Consider the following 24,141-nt stretch of genomic DNA (forward strand, 5'->3'; position numbering starts at 1 on the left):
CTGAGAGCCCTGTGAGTGGGTGGTGGGATGGAAGCCACGTTGCAGAGCTCTGAATAGGGAGGGGAGGGCTGTGAGTAGAGACTTCTCTTTTAAGGCACTTTTTTCAATGAAAATGGAGGGGTAGATAGTGTGAGGATGATACAGTAGCTAACAAACACTTTTGGGGAGCTTTCTTTTTGCCAAGCACTGTCTTCTAACTACTTTTTCTGTATTTACTCATTTAATCCTCAAAAAGATCCTGAGGTAGACGGTGTCATTTTTCCCCATTTTATAAATGAGGAGATGGAGGAGTTCCTGAGAGGGTAAAGAGTTGCCTAACGACATATGAGAGTAAGAGCTGCGATTTGAACTCAGGTCATTGGGCTCCTAGTGGATGACACTCTTGTTACCTGACAGCTTGCAGACTTGGGCCAAGTGGCCTTCCCTGGTCCAGTCAGCTTTAGCTACCATTTCAGGGTGTTGGGTTGAAATGTTTCCCCCGAAAAGGTACTTTGAAATTCAAATCCCCAGTACCTGTGATGGTGACCGTATTTGGAAATAGGGTCTTTGCAGGTGTAATTAAGTTAAGATGAGGTCATCTGGACTAGGGTGGGCCCTACTCCAATGTGACTAGTGTCCTTATAAGAAGGGAAGAGACACAGAGACCATACAGGGAGAGCTGTGTGATGGCAGAGGCAGAGATATGAGTGATGCATCTCCAAGCCAAGGAATACCCTGGGATTTCTGGCAACACCAGAAGCCTGGAGAGAGGCATGGAACAGATTCTCTTCTAGAGCCTTCAGAGATAGCACAGCCCTGCTGACACCTTATTTTGGACTTGTAGCCCCCAGAACCATGAGAGAATACATTTCTGTTGTTTTAAGCCTCCCAGTTTGTGGTACTTTGTCACAGCAGCCCTAGAAAACTAACCTCTGAAGGGGAGGTAGGTATGACGGATGCTTAATCTTCCCAGAAGGTGCCGGCGTAACCAGAAGGCTCTTGAATACTGCTCCAGTTCCCTGGCTCAAATTGGCCGAAACGATAGGAAATTTATTATTTCACATAACAGGGACACCAGAGGCAGGCCCGTCTTTAGGATGGGTTGATTAAGCTGCTCAGTGACATTGTGAAAGGCCTTCTCCACTGTGCCTTCCTCTCGCAATTTATCTTCATGGTGACAGCCACATGGCTGCAGGGTTTCAGGAATTGCATTCAGACCTGACAGTGATCACAGGGAAAGAAGCTTTGGTGCCCTCCTCAGGCCGTTGCTTGAGGAGCTGAGAAACTTTCCCCTGCAGCTCCTTGACGATTCCTCCTATCTCACTGGGCAGGGCTGCGTCCCAAGACCATCCTTGAACCAATCATTGACAAGGGAGACGGCATTGTCTTTAGCCCTATCAGCCCACCTGAGGCTTTGGACAGGGATGAGGATGGGAAGGAGCCTTGTGTCCTGGGTCACAAGACTGTGTGGGGTGGGACAGATTCCCAAATGAAGTCGTGGCTCTGTTGGGAGGGAGGAGGGGAACGATTCTGCATAGGCAATGGGCAATATCCACTGCTCACAGTCTGTCCAGTGCAAAGCACTTTTGCAATATTTATAGTAAGAACAAAAATAATTTACAACCTTAGACTCAAAGTACTAGAGGGAGGACAGATGTATGGATCATCCAAGAGTTATTTTCTAAAATCTCCTTTGTTTTCTTTCATTTCTTGTACTTCAGTCCTTCTCTTACAGAATAGTCAGCTCACACAGAAGTGTCACATTTGTGAGGGTGTTCCATTTAGGAAAATAGCATATGTGTGGATTTCCTAGTAATGTGGTTCCTAGATGAACCTATGTCTTGTCCAAAGCAGGGGGGTCAAAAAATCCAGGGAACAGAAGAAAGACGACTCCTAAAACTATTCTATTTATTCATGAGATACTCAATTAGCTCCTTATTTTCTAGATAAATTCCCATTTTAGCCATGTATGAGAGATTTAAGAACCACATAGTTAACATTATTTTTTCCCAAGACAGCTTACAATTTGGGGTGTTCTTTCTATCTCTTTCTTCACAATTTTGGGTTCAGTGGGAATTGAGACCCCTGTTCCTGCCTCCCTCCCCAAGAGGGGACATGATGGTGGGTGAGGGAGGATGAGCAGGCTATCAATGCTGCCAGTGTGACATTCCTATTCTTTGCCCGTTGGGTATCAGCTGTTCCCCTGGATGGTTGTCTCTTCAAAATACTGTGGCTTCATTGTTGCTTTTAAATTGAGACTCATCTATTTATATTCCATCATAATTATGCAGATCTTGTCATAGCTCATTTATATCAATAATGTGGATTAAAATATTTTCTAATGAACTCCATTTTCAGAGTAAATGATGTAGAAATTTCCTAAACAACAAAAAAAGACTTGTTAGCTGTATGAACTATATTTTTTCAAAATTAAGTATTTGCTATAAATTAGCTATAATTTTATAAAAGAAATGCTAAAACCTGAAATCTTAGAGAGTCCAAAGTTCCTTAGAGACTTTTTTTTTTTTTGGAAAAAGAACATTATTTATTAAGTGTGTATGATGAATCAGATACTATGTATTTATATATTTAACCACATATATTTAAGGTGCACAATATAATGTCTTGGTATACATAGTGAAATGATTACTACAGTCAAGCAACTTGACATGACCATCATCTCACAGTTACCTTTTTAAAGGTGTATGTGGTAAGAGCACCTAAAATCTACTGTTAGCAAACTTCCAGTTCACACAATATGAAGTTATTAACTCTAGTTCTCATGCTGTATATTAAATCTCTAGACTTATTCATGTTACATAACTTAATTACAACTTGGTACTTTTTTACCTACATCTTCTGATCCTCCCTGCTCCTGGTAATCACCGGTTTACTCTTTGTTTATATATATCTAAATCTTTATATATATGTATATATAATTTGTATAAAGTTTATATATATAATCTTTATAATTTAATGTAAATTAATCTTTATACATATAAAATTTATATATGTAAAGATTCTGTGTATAAGTGAGATCATAAAGTTATTTTCTGTTATTTCACTTAGCATAATATTCCCAAGGTTCATCCAAATTCATTTTACCTTCCCCATGTCCCAGACCCTATCCCTAGAAAGGCTCTCTCCCCCGAACTCCTGAGGAGCACTTTCTGATCTACTTTAAAATGGTTTCTTTCATCTTGCTTTGTACTGTAGTTAGTTGTAGTTTATGGGAAAGAACATAGATTTTGGAGTCAAATCTGTGCTGAAGTTCTGCCTCTGGAACTTGATGTAGGCCAGGTTGAGATCCAGTTTTCTCATCTGTAAAACTGAAATTTTAGTAGTCCCCTTATACAATTGCTGTGAGGATTCTAGATCAGTTCTGCAGTTTCTAGCTTATAGTAGGCCTTAAGTAATTTTTTTTATTATGAACACAGGTCTTATTTCCTTTATTGATTGGACTCTGAGCTCCTTGAAGGCAGAGTGGGCACTTAGCACGTGCTTAATAAACATAAGTTGATTAAGTGAACAAGAGCCATCAGGAGGGATGATGCCTGCCTGTTTATTATGAACATGCATTCTTAGCTCAAATGGCATTTGGTTTGACTAACAGCTAAGATTTTGGGGAAGTATGAAAATAAGCACGCTATATGGCTTTGATTGCTGCCACTCACCTAATATGTTTATCTCACCAGGTTATGACGTTGCCGGGCCTGTGGCAATTGGGCTTACCCACTGGAAAAATCCATACGTACAAGGCAGACCAACCCTCCCATCAGATCTGCCTCTCTTTGTCTCCAAAGATGCAGGCATCCCTGTGTACCACCGATCCTTCACCCGTAAGACTGACCAGGCCACACCTTTGTCCTGTCCAGCCTCACTGTCTATCACTCCAGTGCCTTCTTACAGCAGTAGCAGCCAGGAAACCCTGAGTCAAGACACAACAGGTAAGTGTTGGCTTCCTGTTGGAGATTCAGGACGGGGTGTGTATAAGATTCCTTCATGCATTTGCCTGCTGAATAAATTGCATTTGTATTTCTGCTTGTGTGATGTGATGGACCCCAACAATACCTCTATGTTCATACTGGCTTTTCTTTTTAATGAGATGGGGTCTCACTATGTTATCTAGGCTGGTATCAAACTCCTGGCCTCAAGCAGTCCCTCCCACCTCAGCCCCTTGAGTAGCTGGGACTACAGGCATGCACACCACCATGCCCAGCTCTCACTGGCCTCTAATAGCTTTGCTATACCAGAAGGAAGGTTGGATGTGTATAGAAATATTTGACCTAAGTGCTAGTTCTGTTTGGTAAAATGTTATCTAGAAATCAACTCTGAATCAGAATTCCAAGATATGTCATATGGCTTTAATTTATTGAATGCTCTATTTAGTGACAAGATATCTATCTTGGACTAAAGTCGTGTATTCAAAAAAGTCATCAAAAAGTCATCTTTGAATACCGTAGTTAATACCAATTCATGTTGCTCCACCAAATTGATCTATTTCAGGGGTCTGCAAACTACTGCCAAATCTGGCTGGCTACCTGTTTTTGTACAGCCCGAGAACTAAGAATAGTTTTTACATTTTTAAATAGTTGGAAAAACAGTTTTTAAACAATATTTTGATACACATGAAAGTTATATAAAATTCACATTTCAGTATTTATATATAAGGTTTTCCTGGGACACAGCCACACTGATTCATTTCTGTATTTGTCTATGGCTGTTTTCACGTAACAGTGGCAGAGTTGAGTAATTGTGACGGAGACTGTACGTCTTGCAAATGCTGAAATATTTATTATCTGGCCCTTTATAGAAAATGTTTGCTGACTGCTGATCTATGTGATCCTTGGAAGTCATGTGTTAAACAGTCAGGGCAAGAAGAATGCTTACAATATCCTGCCTTAAAATTTATCACTTACATCACACTGGAAATAGCTGCAGAAATGGCCATGCAAGGATGGCCAGTTAATTGTTTTTATTTCTAAAATCTGAGCTGGAGGTTTAAATTATGCAAAATCTATCCTGCCATGTTTTCCTTCTATAGATACAGCACTTAGAGATAATGGTTTAGTCAGCCAAATCCAATGTGTAATTCTGGTTCTGGAAATAAATCTTTGAATGTAGGGATACCACGACACTCAACAATTCATAGATGCTGCCACCTAGAGGTGAGATGCTGAGGTTGCAGAAGTTCCAGATTATCAAAACTAATCTTTAAAGCAGTAGATTGCAGACTTCACTAAATGTTAAGAATCAGCATTGCACTTGTTAAAAATGAAGATTCCTGGGTCTTACCCCAGGGGATGCTGTGTCCATGGCACAGGGTGAGCTTCAGCAATCTGCGTTTGGCAGGCTTTTCCTTCCTGGGATTTTGATTCCTGCGGTTCACAAACATACCTGGAGGACCCCCTCCAAAGGCTCTTTAGTCAAATGGCTGAATTGAAATAGCAGGGATTGGTAATGAAGAGCACTAGGGCACATTTGCATACCATCAGCTCTGCACATGGCAAAAGTAACCATCTTTCTGACTGTCGTTGTTGAAGGTCAGTTTGACAGCGGAAAAAAATCACTATCTGGGGCTTGAAAATGTTTCTGTATAGTAAGTTTAAAATTTTCTGGGTTTTGCTTTTATTGTGAAGGAAAGCTGACTCTTCTTGCTTTAGTTTAATAAAATCAGAAGTTAATATATAAAGTACCTCCTTTGCCCAGGGTAGCTGAAAGGTTATGGCATTTTTTGGCAAAGAGGGTTGTGAAATGGCAGCTGCCAGATTAACATTGTATCATGGTTCCCTTAGTTGACTTTTTTTCTCCTCCATAGAGCCCTATACTCAGAGTCAATCTGATTTTTGGAAAAGGTTTCTATGTTTAACTTGGAGGTTTTCACAAACAAAAGCCTGTAATTCTCTTCATTCCTGGGAACTTTCCATTAGCAATAAAATATTGATTTTTTCCAAGCAACTGCTTATTATTATTCTTACTATTTGTATCCTAACAAAGTAAGTCTGGACATCCAAATATATACGACACAAGCATGTGATAGTCATTTTATCATAGAAAGTTATAGATGCTGGTATAGTTTCTGTAAGTCTCAACAATGATTATTTGTAGGCCAATTATTACATTTATTTGATTTCTGAAAACAAATTGTTGATTTTAATATGTATTTTTGTGTGAAAGCTTATAGTTTCCTTTCTTTTAATTTGTGTTTTAAAGAATAAAGTTAATTTTATTTTGTTTTAAAAATACAGTTTTATTACTCATTTATACTTAATTTTTTGCTTCTGTTGCTAGTTAGAAGAAAACTCTAAGGTGAGATAAGTCAGTTCAGCTATACTAGGATACTCTACAAATTCGAGACTTTGCCAGATATCCCTTCACAATTCTAAGCTATCTCTCTTCTCTATAAACTTTTGGACTGATATAGAGGAGCTGACAAGTTTTAGGCACAATATAACTGTACAATTATTTATGGATTGTGAGAATTTTCTTATGTTTAAGGATTTCTCAAACACATTTTAAGATAATTTTTCCATTTTATAAATCCCACCATTCTGCAATCCTAGAAAGAATGCTTAATAGCAGAACACTAACTAAATGACTAGAGCTTCTTGAGCTCTCATTTTATTTAGCTGTGTTAACTATTGTCACCATCCTATTCCATCATCCTCTCCCCTCACTGTGACTAACTTCTACAGTAGATTCTCTTGTGTTAGACTTTACTTAACCCTGCTTGTCACCTTATGCAGTGAACAACTTGTGAAACTGCATAGTGGTCCTGAATGTAGTTCTTCCTAATGACAGAAAAACTGTTTCCCGTGTCCAGCTTGGTCCATCCGTCTATCCATCCATCCACCCACCCATTCATCCATCCAATATACACTAAATTACCACTCCATGTTATGTATTGTGATAAGTCCTTGGGAGAGAAAATTAAGTAAGGCATCACCTCTATCTCAGGAGCTCAGAGTCTAGTGGAGTAGGCAGACAAGTAAGGCAAACATTCTGATTCAGTGTGGTGTTAAGATAGATGATTTCACAAGATGTGATCACACACATATGTTTTTGTTTTAAATTATTTAATTAATATATTATTAAAATGCTAATAGTATTAAAATATTTTTAAATATATAACTAAAATATTAGTACAAATACATTGAATGCAGAATATATTATTAAATTATTTCTTCAATTAGAAGATAAATTTGAGAGAACCATAGGAAAGCTTGGAAATGATCTCTATCTCAGATACTTTTAGTAGGTTTGACACACAATTTTTAAAAAAGTAAATGATGATAGTATTTAATCGATATTAAATTCATTACAAATAATTTATAAGCTTTGGTTTAAGAGAAAAACAATTAGAAACTTTACACTTCAAAAAGTTGCTACTAGATACTGGACTTTGGGATATACTATAAGAATTCTGGTTAAATCAAGAAATATTTTGAGGACAAAAATAAGGCATGAAAGATATTTTAAAAATTAAAATGGAAATAACTCCTTCCTGCTTAGTGAGTGTCATAGAAAATATTTTCACTTTATTTCCTTGCAATTTTTATTTTAGGTTTGGGGCTACACTGCAGGTTTGCTACATGGCCAAACTGCATTTCGCTTGGGTTTGTTATACAATTTATTTAATCACCCAGGTAGTGAGCATAGTACCTCATAGGTAGTTTTTTAATCCTCACCCTCCTCCCAACCTCCACTCTCAAGTAGGCCTTGGTGTCTATTGTTCCCTTCTGTGTGTCCATGTTAACACACAATTTTTGATAATCAAGATTTGTAACTTCCATCACCACTACCACCTCCACCTCACAACTTCTCTTTCTAGTCATTCCTGTATCCCCAGCTGATCCTCAATCACTCCCTTTCTTTCTATCCAATCCCCAGCTGCATACTGTTGCCCCCAAAGCCATATTTTCATGTCTGATTTCTCTGACAAGTTTCACATGTGTATTTATAAGTGCCTACTGGAACTTTCAACCTGGATATATCCCAGACTATCAAAACTTATATACCCTGAATGGAACTTCCTTCTGGTAGCTCTCAAAGTTGAATTTATTATTCTATTTAATGCTGGCATAGTCTCATTGTGTTAGTTTGGACTTCCATAGCAAATATACAACTGGGTGGCTTAAACAACAAACGTTTATTTCTCACAGAAAAGAAAAGAAAGAGGCTGGGAAGTCCAAGATTAGGGCACTGACCAATTTGGCGTCTGGTGAGGGCTGTCTTCATGGTTTCTAGCTGGCTGGTCTTCTCACTGTACCTGCACAGGATAGAATGAGAGCAAGCTGGTTCTCTGACCTCTTATTATAAGGGCACTAATCCCATTTATGAGGGCTCCACCCTCATAACCTAATCACCTCCCAAAGTCCTTACCTTCAAATGCCATCACGCTGGAATTAGGATTCCAACATACAAATTTTGGAGAGACACAAACATTTAGTTAATTGCATCATCCACAGTCCTAATCCAGTTTTTTGGGTTAACCCCCTCATGCTTAACCTTCTGCTGCCCATCAGCCTCCACAGCCAGCCGGCTAACATATTAATTATGTCTATTTTAGAAATATTGCTACTTCAAAGCTTCCTCTCCATCCCTACTGACATTATTTCTCCTCAAGCTCTCACTATCTCTGCTTAGACTAGTGCTGCTAGCAGTCTTGTTACAAGTCTTCCTGAATCTTAATTCTTCCATGACCATAGTTTAGCTTTCCCAATTCATCTCTCTCCCTCCTTCCTTCCCTCACTCCCCCTTCACTTTCTCTCTCTCCCCTTCTCTCTTTTCCTCTTTCTCTTGCCCTCCCTCGCCCACCTTTTCTTCCTCTTTTTCCACCTCCTCCTGCCCTCCACTTGAAAATATTCCATTGACAATAGAATAAAGTCTAAACACTTCATACAGGGTACAGGTACGTAAGGGCCTTCCTAACTAACTTCAACTGACTCTCCAGCATCTCTCACTGCTCTGTACGGATGTGTCAGCATAGTACTTACACTTGATTCTTTACTGTTCCCTAAAAGCTCATGATTTTGCACATCTGTGCCATCTACTTTGATACCTTTCCTTACATTCTCCTCCTAGAATATTCTTATTCTTCATACTCAGTTAAGAGTTTGTGAATTCTTTCCCTTTTTGCCTCAGCATATTTTGTTATTCTTTCTGTTTCTGGTGGCAATTCTTATGCACATATTTAATTTTGCTCTTATTGTACTCCAATACAGTTTTTTCATATGGCTACCACAATAGATGTAAATAAAGTTCTTGAGTTAGGAATTAATGTTTTGATCATGTACTTGTTTGCTCAGTGCAGAGCTTGGCATGTAGGAAGTATGTTTTCTATGACCATTGAAACTGCATATTAGACACAGTTGAAGAGAGAATTAGGCCTGGAAGATAGAGCTGAAGAAATTACCCCAATATCAGTACAGAGATATATGAGATACAAAACAAGAGGGAGGAGATTGAAATGTAGAAAGCAGAATGAAAAAGCTCAACATCCATTTAATAGAAATTCTGTTCTGCTTTAAGACAATAGAATGTATATATATGAGGAATATTTGAAAAGGCAATGGCTGGAAGTTTCCCCAGAATTGATGAGGAGACACAAATTCTTTGATGTAAGAAACATGATGAGTGCCAAGTAGAATAAATAAAAATATATCCATATGTAAATATATGGTGAGTCAGCAAAAATCAGAAACATCTTAGAAATAACCTGAGAGAAAAGACACATTACCTGCAAGTGAGAAACAAATTGTGGATAGACTTTCAAGTAGTAATGATAGAGGCTGGAAAACAGCAGCTTGATATCTTCAAAGTGCTGAAGGAAATGAAGGTCAATTCAGAATTCCAGATACAGCTAAGTGATCACTGGAGAGGGAGGTCAGCATAAGAAATTATTTGGAAAAAGACTGGGAAAAATGTATTCTATGCACACCTCCTGAAAGAATGACTAAACAACCTAGTTTAGAAAAGAAGGGTCTTGGCTGGGCATGGTGGCTCACGCCTGTAATCCTAGCATTTTGGGAGGCTGAGGCAGGCAGATCACCTGAGGTCAGGAGTTCAAGACCAGCCTGGTCAACATGGCGAAACCCCATCTCTACTAAAATACAAAAATTAGCCGGGCGTGGTGTCATGCACCTGTAATCCTAGCTCTTTGGGAAGTTGAGGCATGAGAATTGCTTGAACCCGGCAGGCGGAGGCTGCAGTGAGCTGAGATGGTGTCGTTGCACTCCAGCCTGAGCAACAGAGTGAGACTCTGTTATTAAAAAAAAAAAAAAAAAAAAAAGAATGATCTTGAATCTAGAAGAAACGATGAAATAATAAGAAAAATGTGTATGTAAAAATTCAAAAGATCCCTCTTAAAAGAATGATTTTTCAAGCAGGGATGATGTTGTTTCACAGGGGACATTTGGCAATGTCTGCAGATATTTTTGGTTGACACAACTTGGCAGGAGGTATCACAGGCATCTAGTGGGTGGACACCAGGGATACTGCTAATCATCCTACATGCACAAGACGTGGTCCCTAACTCATTGTCCCATGTTCATTGTCAATCCTTAACTCTCCTTCCTCCCTGGGAGTTTCTTGTCCTGTGTGTAGTACCTTGCCCTTGCAATGGGTCCCCTCCTTTAGGGCATTCCCAGGGCTCTCGTTTCTCTCCTAGGGCTGTCCTTGGTGAAGTATGATTAGCACCTTTGATTTCCCCTTTCTCAGGTTTCTGTGTTCTTTAACTCTCCCTAAATTGTATCTCATGCTGCACCTAGGCCTTTCTTTTTTGCTAATACCAGTTTCTCAACCTTGGTGCTGTGGACATTTTGGGCTGAATAATTCGTAGCTGTGGGGGTTGTTTTGTGCATTGTAGGATGTTTAGCAGCATCCCTGGCCTGCACCCAACAGACGTCAGTTGTGATAGCTGAAAAAAGTTTTCAGACATTGCCAAATGTATGCTTGCAGGCGAAATCACCCCCAGTTGAGAACCACTGACTTACACCAGAGTCTGATCCTGTTCTCTGAAGCTCTGCTTAGTGGCAGAAGTCTGGTACCCTAATCATTGATAATGGATTCATGGGTTTTAATGCATTTGATCCTATTTTAGCAAGGGCCTTTTGCCAACCATACTCTAATCAAAAACATGGGGGGATTTTTTTTCCAAAGAGGAAGATTTTTTCCCCCTTGAGACTACAGGTAACACCTTTGACACTTGCCCTGCCTGCTTCCCTACACCCCACCTCTCTATGAAATTATGTCATGAATCAAACCTCCTCTGTATGTGTTCAAGACTATTGGTAATCTCCCTGCATTTCCATAAGCAGGAATCATGGAGAACTCTTCCCTTTGCCTTGTGCCCTCCTTCTCCGGCCTCACCATCTTCCCTTTAGTGGTCTTCTGGTGGGATTGTGTTTCTAAAAAAGAACACTAGGCCGGGTGCAGTGGCTAATACCTGTAATCCCAGCACTTTGGGAGGCCAAGGTGGGTGGATCACAAGGTCAGGAGTTCAAGATCAGCTTGGCCAAGATGGTGAAACCCTGTCTCTACTAAAAATACAAAAATTAACTGGGTGTGGTGGCATGTGCCTGTAGTCCCAGCTACCTGGGAGGCTGAGGCAGGAGAATCACTTGAACCCGGGAGGCGAAGGTTGCAGTGATTCGAGATTGCGCTACTGCACTCCAGCCTGGGTGACAAGAGCATAACTCTGTCTTAAAAACAAACAAACAAACAAACAACACTAATGAATTCCAAACATTCCTTATGGACTTTACAAATATGTTCCTCATCAGGAAAGGAGTTGAGGAATGACTATCTTCTGTTCCAGATCACTTCCCAGGAGTCTAGCTTTTACTTGTGCACCTAAGGTCTGAGCAGAGCATGGTGTCTTGTCTTGAGGGGGAACATGTTCACTCACCTTTCCTGGTGACCCTACCGAGCTTACTGGTATTCCATATGTGCAAGCTCTGAAAACTTAAGTGCCCAATGTTATGTTGCTATGAATTTGCCTGGGGTATAGAATACCTTAGAAGAGGTACCCATTTGATAGCATGAATTCAATGTCTTACAACAAATTGTGACCAGATGCTTTCAGAACTGATGCCAAAGGAAACAGAGGTTTGATTTCAGAGATAGAGTGCCACAAGCAGTGACCCTGCAACCTGGACGACTGATGTGACCACAAGATGCAGAGTAATTGGACCTCACCAGGAGACTCATGTGCTCCCTTATAGAGAAGCCCAGAGGCACTCCTTGACCTGTCCCTGCTTGCACACCACGTGCCCAGCCTGAGCCTTTCTGCTGGAGTGTTAGTTCAGCTAAATCCATGGCACAGAGTAGTGGAAGACCAGCTACCCTCTACAAAAACCAGGGCAATATAAATTAGAAAGTCTCTAAACCATTATATTTAAAGTGGGTTTCTTCTAGAGAACATAGAGTTGGGTCTAGTGTTTTTATCCATTCTGACAATTTCTTTTAATTGATGTCGTTAGACCATTCACAAGTAAAGTGATGATTGGTATAGTTGAATTAGTATTTGCCATGTTTGTAACCATTTTCTATTATTGCATTTGTTCACCATTTCTTTTTTTTTCCTGCTTTTTCTCTTGCCTTTTCTGATTTTAATTGAGCATTGTATATGATTTTTAAAAAATGGAATGTCATCTTCCTACTTCCGTCTCTGCTTTAAAAAATTTCCCTTTTGTCAAAATAGCCCTGAAGGGGTATTTAGATTTTAATCATATGTTATGGAATAAATTTTCTGGTTTGGTTTATATGGAGTGTGAATATGAGGGTTAACTTACTTAAGTTAGGATATTGTAACAAGTAGGGCATGTTTATGCTTTTTGGAAGGTAATTTGTGGTTTCCTAAGATGCTGGCTGGGTAGAAGATGTCGCAGTGGAAGGGAAGGCAAATTTGAGTTGAGGCTATTCAGGTGAGGGACCAGCGTTCCAAGCAGCAGGACAGTGTGCAAAGGCTGATTCCAGAGGAGCTGGGGGTAAATGTCTCCTTCACATTGAGGTTGAGTGCTGAATGTGTTATCAATAGAGGTATTGCCGCACAGGGTGGCTGGGTTCTCTGGGGCTGTTACTGTGGTCTTCCATGGTGCATTCCATGTGTTAATGGACATTTGTAAGCAAGCCCAGAATTTTAACCTCCATGTATTCTACTTCTCTGTGAAAAACTAAGTTGGGAACTGCCTGGACTTTAGAACTAAGAGGATCATTGGAAACGTTCATTTTGACAAGAGCATTGGCTAAGAGAAATACATTGCTGAGCTTTCTTCAAATTTTCTGTTTTCCTAAACTTGCCTATATTGTTCTTTTCAGAATTCAAGAACGTTTCTTGTTTAATTACTGATTCCAGTGGAGTTCTGTTAATTCTTTCTCTGTGTGTGCTGGTTATTTAGTTTTAGAAGATTGAAAACACCAATGAATCAGGGAATGATTGGTGACAAAGAAATGATGAAGACCAAGTCAATTTAATGATGTAGCTGTGAAGTTACTTGGGGATTTCTAATATAAGAGACTGAGGAACTTGAATTAAAGCTTTGTTGAATCTGATTTGCAAATAATTGTAAATTTTAAAATCAGATGGCTTTAAGATGCTCCAATAAAGTCATCCATTCTTCTAGTCATCTAAACTCTTGCTACTCAAAGTGTGGTCCACAAGAGCTAAGAGAGCCTGAGTTCGGATTTAACAATATCGTCCAAAAGGGATAATGCGAGGGACATTTTAGAGATAGCTTCAATAGCACTTCGTAGTTAATGGGATGTGATATATGACTGAATGGATATCCCGTATATTTTCAGTAAGGTTAAAATATGGTACTGAAGCTTCATCGTTTAGGCCAGTGATTCTCAAACTTTAATGTCAATATAAGCCCAATGGGCTTCTTGTTAAACTGCAGATCCTCATCCAGTAGGTCTGGACAAGGAGTGGTGAGATTCTGCATTTCTTTTTTCTTTTTAGACAGTCTCACTCCATCACCCAGGCTGTAGTGCAGTGGCATGATCTTGGCTCACTGCAACTTCTGCCTCCTGGATTCAAGCACTTGTTGTGCCTCAGCATCCCAAGTAGCTGGAATAACAGGCATGCACCACCACACCTGGCTATTTTTTTTTTTTTTTGTATTTTTAGTAGAGGCAGGGTTTCATCATGTTGGCCAGGCTAGTCTCAAAGTCCTGACCTCAAGTTATCCACCTGCCTCGGCTTCTCAAAGTGCTAGGATTACATGCGTGAGCCACCACACCTGGCCTAGATTCTGCATTTCTAACAAGCTTCCAAGTGATGCCCATGCTGTCAGTCATGGAGCTTGGGATTTAGTACAAGACACAGGTAACAAAAAATATTATACCAAATAATTTGTGGTCACTAACAGGCAGATGCTTTGACGGATAGGAATAATCCTCTTCTTAAAGATTCTTGGCAATACTGTTTTTATCAAAACACGCCTCTGAGTTCCCAAAACAGCACTCCATAAAGAACATTTTCTTTACCACCAGTTGTAAGTGGGAAGTCTGCTTATGCCCTGTTACAGGAATATTATTTGTCTGTGATATGTAAGTGTCCTAACGTTTCCATAGACATTGTTTTGATATTAAAAACCAAATGAAAATCCCAGCAACCATGGTACTGACTCAAGAGGGAGCTTAGCTGTCTTAGTTCTGGTTCTCTGGGAAATAGATTTTGAGCCAGAGATGTGCATGCAAGAAGTTTCCTGGGGAGAGCAGTTGGGATCCGTGTGTATGGTATGTGTGTGTGGTGGATGGAGGGAAGGAAGCATAACCAGGCAGAGAGAAGATATGAGCTGTGATGATGCACAAACATGGCCTCAGCCCTCACACAGGGATACCTGGAGCTGGGACAGTCCTTCAACATTGTCCCACAACAAAGCTATTGTACCCTGCCATCATTGCCTGGATGCAAGCTGCCACGAGGAATGAATGTGACCCTGGGGAATTCTCTTTGCGGGCAGTTTCCCAAGAAAGATTCAGCTGAGAGCCATCAGCAGCTGGGGGTGTACCATGGGGCCCACAGCATCCATGACATCAGCTGATGGAAGTGAAGCGATTAGAAAGATCTACGCGGGAAAGCAAGTGGGAGAGCATGGTGGAATTCTCAATTCGACCGCAAGCATGGAAAATCTCTGCCGACCTTTGCTGAGAGAGGGAGATGACTGGCAACATGTATGTTGTCAAGGTGCTGAGCTGAAGTAGGCCAGGGTTTTGGAGTGCTGGCTCATTAGAGTTCATCTATTGGCTTTGTAGACACCAGCAGACTTGTAGACCATTCTGCTAGCCAAGGGCAAGTAGCGGATCAGGGCTCTGAGGTCTAGGGAGAAAAAGGCCCATAATCTGAGCAGGTTTTCCAACCCCCAGAAACTGCTGAGTACCTGGATTCTGGTTCAGTTTGTAGTTCTCTCCAGCAAAGAGGCACCTAACAGATTGGGGAACACCCTCTGGTCACTATTCCTTCTGGTTATGTGGGTATATGTTTTGGAAACTATGCAGTTTTTGTCTTTTTCAGGCAAATAAGGATACAACTGATTTGTGGTTGTAATTGGAGAATGGAAGAGTTGGCTCACTTTCCTTGTCCTAGGTCGTGTGACTCATATTCATTTATTCAGCAGCTATTTATTGAGTGCCTACTTTGTGCCCAGTACTACATTAGGTGCTGGATGTACTGGAGTGACCCAAGCAGACAAGGCTCCTTTTTTATGGAATGACAGTGGGATAGGCTAGTAGAAGAGAGAGATATGACATAATCACCCAAATAAGGAAATTTCATTAGCTCAATGAAGGCAAAGGACACTATTAGGGGGTGTATAAAGAGGGCATTTAATTTGGATTTTGAAGGTGGGGAAAGACTGAGGATGTGGTAGTAATTTGAGAGAGATCTCAAGGATGTGTTGGAGCTGGCAAAGATATAGTTGGAATGTGGAATAGGAGACAAAGACCTGGCTTGTCTTCCCAGCTTTGTGACTTATCATGTTACCTTCACACTAAAGACTTAATTTCTTTGAGCCTCAATTTCTTCATCTGTAAAATGGTGCGGTTATAAGATTCAAATGAGATAAAATAGGCAAAAGTGTTTTTCAAATCCTAAAATGTTAGCGAGAGCTACTTTTCCTATTAATTATTCTAGCCCATGGATTCCTTCTCTCCCTTCTCTTAACTGTCTCCTCATATTTCCTGTGCTGGGCTTTGATGCTGAGGTTTAGTTAGTAGTAAAATGCTATGTAGTTACCTTCTTTTAGCTTGTGGTTTTCAACATTTTTGAACAATATCTAAAGTAAGAAATATTTATGTATTGTGACCTACTACTACTACTTCTCCTTCCCTTCCTTCCTCGCTCTCCCTCTTACACACACACAAACCTGAAAAAAAATTTAAGGAAATAATTCTTATTATTTGTTACATACTCTGATATTTTTCATTCCATTCCATTCTGTTCCCCAAAAAGTACAAGTCAAGATCCATTAAATGGATGTCACTGCTTACGAATGAATTGCAACTTATAATTTGGACAAGATTGATTTAGATAATATAATACCTGAAATCCTTTGGAAACCTTATAGGGGTCATGCAATTTTTTTTTTAATATGTGTGTGTGTGTGAGGTCTGTTGTACAAGGAAATTATTTCTCTTTGAGACTGATTATTAATGTTCATTTCAAAACATCTATGGTGCCTATGGCAATGAGACTATCTCCCAGAGTTGGCAAAGATGTGATCCCTCAAAAGGGCTCTGTATTCCCTGCAGTTCTGACATCTCTGAGTCAGTGAAGAACTGTGGCAAAGGATCTATATCCATTAACCATTACTATGATAATACTGCATACCAAACAACCCCAAAACCTCAGTGTCATACAGGATTAAGCATTTACTCATTTATCTAGAATCAGCTGGGGCTTGGCCAGAGCTCTGTGGATCTTGGCTGGGCTCACTCAGTATCTTGGAGTTGGCTGGCTCTTGGCTGATCTAGGTTGTCCTCAATGGGAGCAATTGGGATGACTCAGCTGTGCTCCATAAGTCTCTCCTCTTCCAGTAGGCACAGGAATGTGCTTCCTGGCACATTCTCATGACAGTGGTGGAGGTGCCAGAGAAGGGGCCAGTCCAATCACGCAAGCCCTCCAAGCTTCTGATGGCAGCATATTTGCTAATAGTTCATCAGCCAAAGCCATGCCACATGGTTGAGCGCAAAATTAAAGATGGGGCAGAATGTCTTATTCTCAGTGGAGCAACACTGCTAAGCCACATGATGAAAGGCTGTGGAATTAGGGAACTGTGAATAATTGGGGCCAAAGACACAATCTATCACAGCCTCTCTATCTCATGTACATTATCTCTCTCACCCCAAAGAGGCCATCTTTTTTTCAAGTGGGCTCAGATCTGAGTCCTTTGGGCTGGGCCAGGAATGTTTATTTGAAAGAGACATCATGCTGTCCTCCTCATACCCTGGGTAGATTGTCCTCCTTTTACCTATTCCAACCTGAAGTTGCCTATAAAGGCCCTCTCTTCCTCAGTGTACATCACTTTAGGAAGGCAGACACTTGCAGGCAGCCTTCTCTGCCAACATCTGAGATGTGCCTGGGCCTACCTGCACCCTAGCTACAGGCAAAATTTATATTAAGCCATAACCCACACTGTATTTTTTACTCCCATTTTGCAGTTCTTCCTAGGAAAAGATTTATAGCATTGTACTATAGTAGTTTTAGTTGATTCATGAAATTAGATATCTAAATGAGAGATTTTAATGCGTAAAGCTATCAATATTACAGTACATGTCAAAAATGGCCTTTTGTTCCAACTTTTCCCCTAATATTTAGCTCTGAATTCCTGGTTGTCTATTGGACGTGTTCCCACATGTTCCCACAAGCACCTGTCCAAACCACTTCTGTGTTCCCTGTTTCAACAAGCTGCGTCATCATCCATCCTGCTTCTGAAACACAGAGCAGAGTCATCTTTAACCAACCACTCATTTGCAGTCATCATCCCTCAGTTCTTTTGCTCTTATGAATAATGGCTGGCACCATTATTCAACCAGACACTGAAATTGTTCTTTGTTCATTTACTGGGCCAGGTTCTATGCTAAGAACTGGGGATGTGAGGGTGACTAAGACATGACTCTCTCTTTTAGAAGCTCAGTATCTAGCAAAGGAGGTGAACTGTGAACACATAACTCACAATATAATGTGCACCTATGAACACAGTGTTCTCTTCCACCCTTCCCACATCTAATTGCTCATCAATTCTTGCTCATTCTGCCTCACAAATGTCCCTCAAGTCTATGCTCTTTTCTTTAGTCCTGTGGTCATTGCCATGAATCAAGTCTTTCTACTTTCTTGCCTGGGCAGGGGCAGTAGTTTCCTGGCTGGCCTTCCTATCTTCACTCTTCCCGGTCTATTCCAACCCCCACCCCCACCACGTGTTGTCATTGCCTAAAACACTGATCTGAATCTGTGATTCCTCGGCTTATGAACCATCATGGACTTGGTGGTCCTCAGTAAGTTAAACATAGAATTACCATATGACCCAACTATTCCACTCTGGGTATATATCCTAAAGAATTGAAAACAGGTATTCAAACAAACATTTGTAACAAATGTTCGTAGCAGCACTAGTCACAACAGCCAAAAGGTAAAAACAGCCCAAATGTCCATCCATGGATGAATGGATAAACAAAATGTGGTATAATATATTCATACAATGGAATATTATTCAGCTATAGAAGGAATTAAGTACTGATACATGCTACAACATGGATGAACCTTGAAAAGATTGTGCTAAGTGAAATAAGCCAGGCACAAAATACCACATCTTGTGTGATTCCATTTATATGAAATAGAGTAGTCAAATCCATAGAGACAGAAAGCAGATTAGTGGTTGCCAGGGAGGGGAGAATGAGGAATGACTGCTTAATGTGTACAGGGTTTCCTTTTGTGGTGATGAAAATGTTTTGGAACTGGGTAGTGATGATGGTTGCACATTATGAATGTACTGAATGTCACTAATGGTAAATTTGATGTTATGTGCATTTTATCACAATAAAATAAATGTATGTCCTTCTGTACCTGCAAAACCCATCAATGATCTCTGACAACCTGTAGTTTGAGTCCAGATTTCATAGTGTGGGGTTCATGCCCCTCATGGTCTAACCTGGCCTATCTTTTTAGCTCTGTTGCTCTCAAGCATCCTGCATTCCAGCTCTTCCTGGTGTACTGTTAACATTTTTGCTTATGCTCATCCCTCACCTGGAGTGCCTTGTTTCCCTTCTGTCTTGCTTGGTGAAATCCAAAGTCTGGTTCAGATGCCAATTCCTCCTCAAGGGCTTCCTCATACCCCATGCTTCTTCCTGTGTGATCCCATAGCTCCTTATTCAGATGATTAGCCACCATGAATCATAGTTGAGTGTGTATCTCTGCCTTGCCAGATGGTGAGCACCATGCAGGGAAAATGTCTGATTTGAATTTGGATCCCTCTAGCCTTGTGTATGATGCATAATAGTTGATCAATATTTATTGAATTCAATGACTTGATTATTTAAGTCTAGGTTCTATCCTGAAGCTAATGCTGTGTCCCTAATGCTTAATTTAAAACGCTGTAATGATCACTATGCCTGTACTTCGATTACAATTATTTTTTATTATCTTCATCTAATTACCATTAATTGTCTTAGCTAATAACAAATTTCTTCCTAGTTTGCTTGCACCTGCTCAACCCAAATATTTGTTTTCTTGGCAGTTTGAGCATTCACTTAGCTTTCACCTGTTTTCAAGTTTGCTAGCAGTGCAGCTAATGTTCTCTCCTCTCCCTTTCCTATGCAAAGTCCCTTGAAACCTTAACATTTAACCACTTTCTCTGTGCTAGGGGGAATGTGACAGAGGACAAGTCTTCTACTGTTTTATTAGAGGATCTTTGGGTCTTAGGATGACATAGTTTGCAAAGACATTCTGAATAGTTATCACTAGGAGAAATAAAGTAGTTTTCCTTCTTTAATCTCAAGTCAGGGAGTCTTCACGTGTCATTATTTTAATTACCTTTATTAGTTTTTCAAGTGTCAGATACATTTTTCTTATTAATTAAAATGCAATTACAAAATTTTAAAAGTTATATTGAAGTGCTTTTAAATGCTTTATATTATCCATCTATACTGCTGGTGTCGAATTTCAACATAGTAAGGGCTGTTAAAATGTTTTTGAAAGCCTTAAAAGGGCCAATATTTCAATATTGTGTGTCCTGAAATGCCACTTTACTTTGGAGCCTTCCTACATAATAAGCCGATTAGTGAAGATTCAGGAAGAAATTGAAGGTACCATTTTAAATGTATGTATAGAACATTATTTATTTTTATTTTTGAGGTGTAGTCTTGCTCTGTTGCCCAGGCTGGAGTGCAGCAGTATGATCTCGGCTCACTGCAACCTCTGCCTCCCAGATTCAAGTGATTCTCCTGCCTCAGCCTCCTGAGTAGCTGAGACTACAGGTGCCTACCACCACGTCTGGCTAATTTTTGTATATTTAGTAGAGATGGGGTTTCTTTATGTTGGCCAGGCTGGCCTCGAACTCCTGACCTTGTGATTCACCCACCTTGGCCTCCCAAAGTGCTGGGATTACAGGCGTGAGCCACTGCACCCAGCCTAGAACATTATTTTATAATGCGATTAAATGATGGAACAAGTATTGACCAGAAAGTCAAAGGCTTAACATAACAAGGAGCAGGAAGACAAGAAATTAATGCCTCTTTTCTTTCCACCCCACCCAACATTTGAGCTTTTTTTTTTTCTTTCTAAATCTGCTTCCCATCTTGAGAGACAAATTGCTGCATAAGTTCAGTTGTACTATTTAATGAGAAATGCTTTTATCCTTTGGCTAAAATTCAGAATAGTAAGCTAGAAAAATCTGAGTTTTCAACTTGTTTTTTTTTTTTTTTTTTTTGAGACGGAGTCTCGCTGTGTTGCCCAAGCTGGAGTGCAGTGGCACGATCTTGGCTCACAGCAAGCTCCGCCTCCCGGGGTTCATGCCATTCTCCTGCCTCAGCCTCCTGAGTAGCTGGGACTACAGGCGCTCGCCATCGCACCCAGCTAATTTTTTGTATTTTTAGTAGAGACGGGGTTTCACCTTGTTAGCCAGGATGGTCTCGATCTCCTGACCTCGTAATCCACCCACCTCGGCCTCCCAAAGTGCTGGGATTATAGGTGTGAGCCACCGTGCCTGGCCTCAACTTTTTTTTTTCACTTGTTTTCTCTGACTCTTTGGTGGATATTTGAACTCTTGGGAGATCTCCTCCTTGAAGCTCTTCAGACATGGGTTCTGTCCCACTTCTCTGTTTTACTTCTTCTTTTCCTTGCCTAATCCTTTTTCATGTCACTTAAATGCCAGTGTGTCTCGAATGCTTGTCCTTGGCTCTTCTCTCTTACTCTGTCTGCTTTTCCTGGTCTTGTCCACTACCCCTATTTCACCTGCAATCTGTATTCTGTACTTTTGTCTCAGACCTCCAACCTGAACTTCTCTGACTTCCTTCTAGACATTTCCATCTGGGATGTCCTGCAGGCACTCTGACTCAGATTAGCCAAAAATTGACCTGTTGCCTCTTTGTCTGCTTTTCCTGGTCTTGTCTACTACCCCTATTTCACCTGCAATCTGTATTCTGTACTTTTGTCTCAGACCTCCAACCTGAACTTCTCTGACTTCCTTCTAGACATTTCCATCTGGGATGTCCTGCAGGCACTCTGATTCAGATTAGCCAAAAATCGACCTGTTGCCTCAGTTTTTTTTTTTATCTGTCCCTTCTGGAAAATGTGGAACTTTTAATCTGACAGTTTTTAAAATCTGTCCCTTCTGAATTTTCCAGAAGGGACAGATAAAAATTGGTGAATGTACCCAGTTGCCCAAGACAGAATCATAGGCTGTCCTCTGCTCTACTCCTCACATCCAGGTGGTAAGCCTGTCAAGTCTATCTCCTTCTATCCCCAATCTCCCTGCCTTGGTTCAAAGCCTTGTTACCTTTGACTGGACCATTACTTTGTCACTTGTCTTCCTTGGAGTCCTTCCCATTTTCCATACGGCTGTCGACTTAATCTCTCTAAAGCGCAAATCTGGTATGTCACTTCCTTTTGTAAAACTTTTTAGTGGTTCCTAGTTGTGTTGTCTAGAGAACAAAGTTTATTCTCTGTAGTGCATCATGATTGGGCCTCTGCCCAATATTATCTTCGATTACTCCTACATACTCTTCTTTCTCTCATGTAACTACAAAGGTGGGCCTGATTGTGAAGGCCTTGGATACCGTATACCATGAACTTGACTTTATGGAGGGTGGAGCCACTGCTGACTTTGTATTCAAGGAGAGTGAATTTCAAAATTGGAAAAAACCTTTGAAGGCCACTGAGTCCACTTGCTCCATTAATTCCTGATAAGTGGATGTCTGGTCTCTGAACACAGACTGCCAACCTGCCCACTGTTCTTTGTTCTTTATAGAGTGGAACAGTACCAACTTTCACACAAGCATACTGTAAAGTCTAAAGTGCTGTTAAATTTATCAAGGGCGATTGTCTCACCTTTCTCTTGGATTCCTTTGCTTTCATGGTTTCTGTAGTTTTTCCTCCTCTGTGGGTCTTCATCCATCTATGTCTATTTTACTCTTTTCGCCCATCTGCTATGATCAATTTGTATGTATTGTTCACTCCTTCAAGGACTGTGGATTTTAATATAAAGAAATAAAATTCAACACTCAAAACTTCCTTTAAAAAGAAAAGGCAGAAAAGATCGTGAGGATCACACCATATCCAGAAATGTCCTAAACAGGCTCTTTGGATCAGAGATTGGCAATTGAGGGCCATGTGGCGGGTTCTTCCTTCTTCAGCCTCCAGCTTGTCTACCTGCAATTCTCTGATTCAGAATTGCACTGCTCATGGAAAGATTTTGGCCCCAGAGTCACCTGCCCGCAGTCTTAGCTCATTCAGAATTAGAGTAAGGCTGACATTGAACTGTACTTGGATGTGAGTTGTTAGTGCAGATGGTGGCCTTGGTGTGTAATGCTTGCCATGTGACTGGTGTCTGGGAGCAGATGGGCACCTTCTTTCTGCACCAGATGACACTCCAGTCTTCCTCAAAGGCACAAGTGCAAGTGGAGTGAGGCAGTCTGGAGCCAGCAAGGCAAGGGGAGGCATAACCTTAGAGCTAGTCACCAGCATTCTGTCCTCTCTGGAGAGAATTGCTGGGGATGTATCCTTAGGTGCAAGTCTGGAATTTGGTTCCTGAGAGGATTTGTTATTCTCTTAAGTGTTGTGATCCCATAATGACAGCTGCCACTTATATCACTCTAAAGAATTGACAGTGTGCTTTCCCACACATGACCCTGTTTGATGTTCAAACTGACCCTGTAAAGGAGTTATATTAATTTCTTAGGACTGCCACAACAGAAGACCACAAGCTGGATGACCTAAAACAACAGAAATCTATTCCTTCACAGTTCTGAAAGCCAGAAGTTTGAAATAAAAATGTCAACAGGCTCTGCTCTCTCTGAAGATTCTGAGGGAGAATCCTTTCTTTCCTGTTCCAGCTTCTGGTGACTCCTGGAATTCTTTGGTTTGTGACAACATTACTCAAGTTTCTACCTCTGTCTACACATGGCCTTCTCTTAGTGTCTGTCTTCCCTTTTTCTGTCTCTTACACGAACACCTGTCATTGGACTTAAAATCCATCCTAATTCAGGATGATCGAGATCCTTAATCTTAACTATACATGCAAATACCCTTGTTCAAAATAAAGTCACTTTCTGAGGGTCCAGATGGGCATATATTTTGGGAGGCACTATTTAACCCACCACACTTGGTATTAGTATCCTCATTTGAGGATATGGAAACCTAGAGAGGGTAGGTGTTTTGCACAGAGACACATTGGACCATGGACCCTAACTCAAGTTTTTGGACACCAAATCTTACATGCTTTCCACTGCATCATATTAGTCTCTCAATATGTGGGTGTTTTTGTGTGGTGAGAATGTTGCTTTCCTTTCGTATATTTATTTAGCACCTACTACATGCCTTATGAAATGTATATATTTTTGTTCAACTAAGAACAGACTGAAAAATTGGAGCTTTCTTATCTTTGTGGCTGAGACTAGAATCAGGAGAAAGCAAGTCAATAATGAATTCTTATCTTGGCTCAGTCA

General features: G+C 40.5%; 1 protein-coding gene across 6 annotated transcripts in view; it reads left to right on the plus strand.

The window, feature by feature from the left end:
• Window positions 1–24,141, plus strand: part of ANO4 (anoctamin 4) — a 430,350-nt gene that overhangs the window by 18,849 nt on the left and 387,360 nt on the right. For all 6 annotated transcript variants that reach the window (XM_054527543.2, XM_054527542.2, XM_054527546.2 and 3 more), the window contains exon 3: window positions 3,675–3,926. In XM_054527543.2, the coding sequence (XP_054383518.1) occupies window positions 3,675–3,926 (252 nt within the window). The remainder of the gene's footprint in view (window positions 1–3,674; window positions 3,927–24,141) is intronic.

Source organism: Pongo abelii, chromosome 10 (genome assembly GCF_028885655.2).
Source record: "Pongo abelii isolate AG06213 chromosome 10, NHGRI_mPonAbe1-v2.0_pri, whole genome shotgun sequence".
Taxonomy (NCBI): domain Eukaryota; kingdom Metazoa; phylum Chordata; class Mammalia; order Primates; family Hominidae; genus Pongo; species Pongo abelii.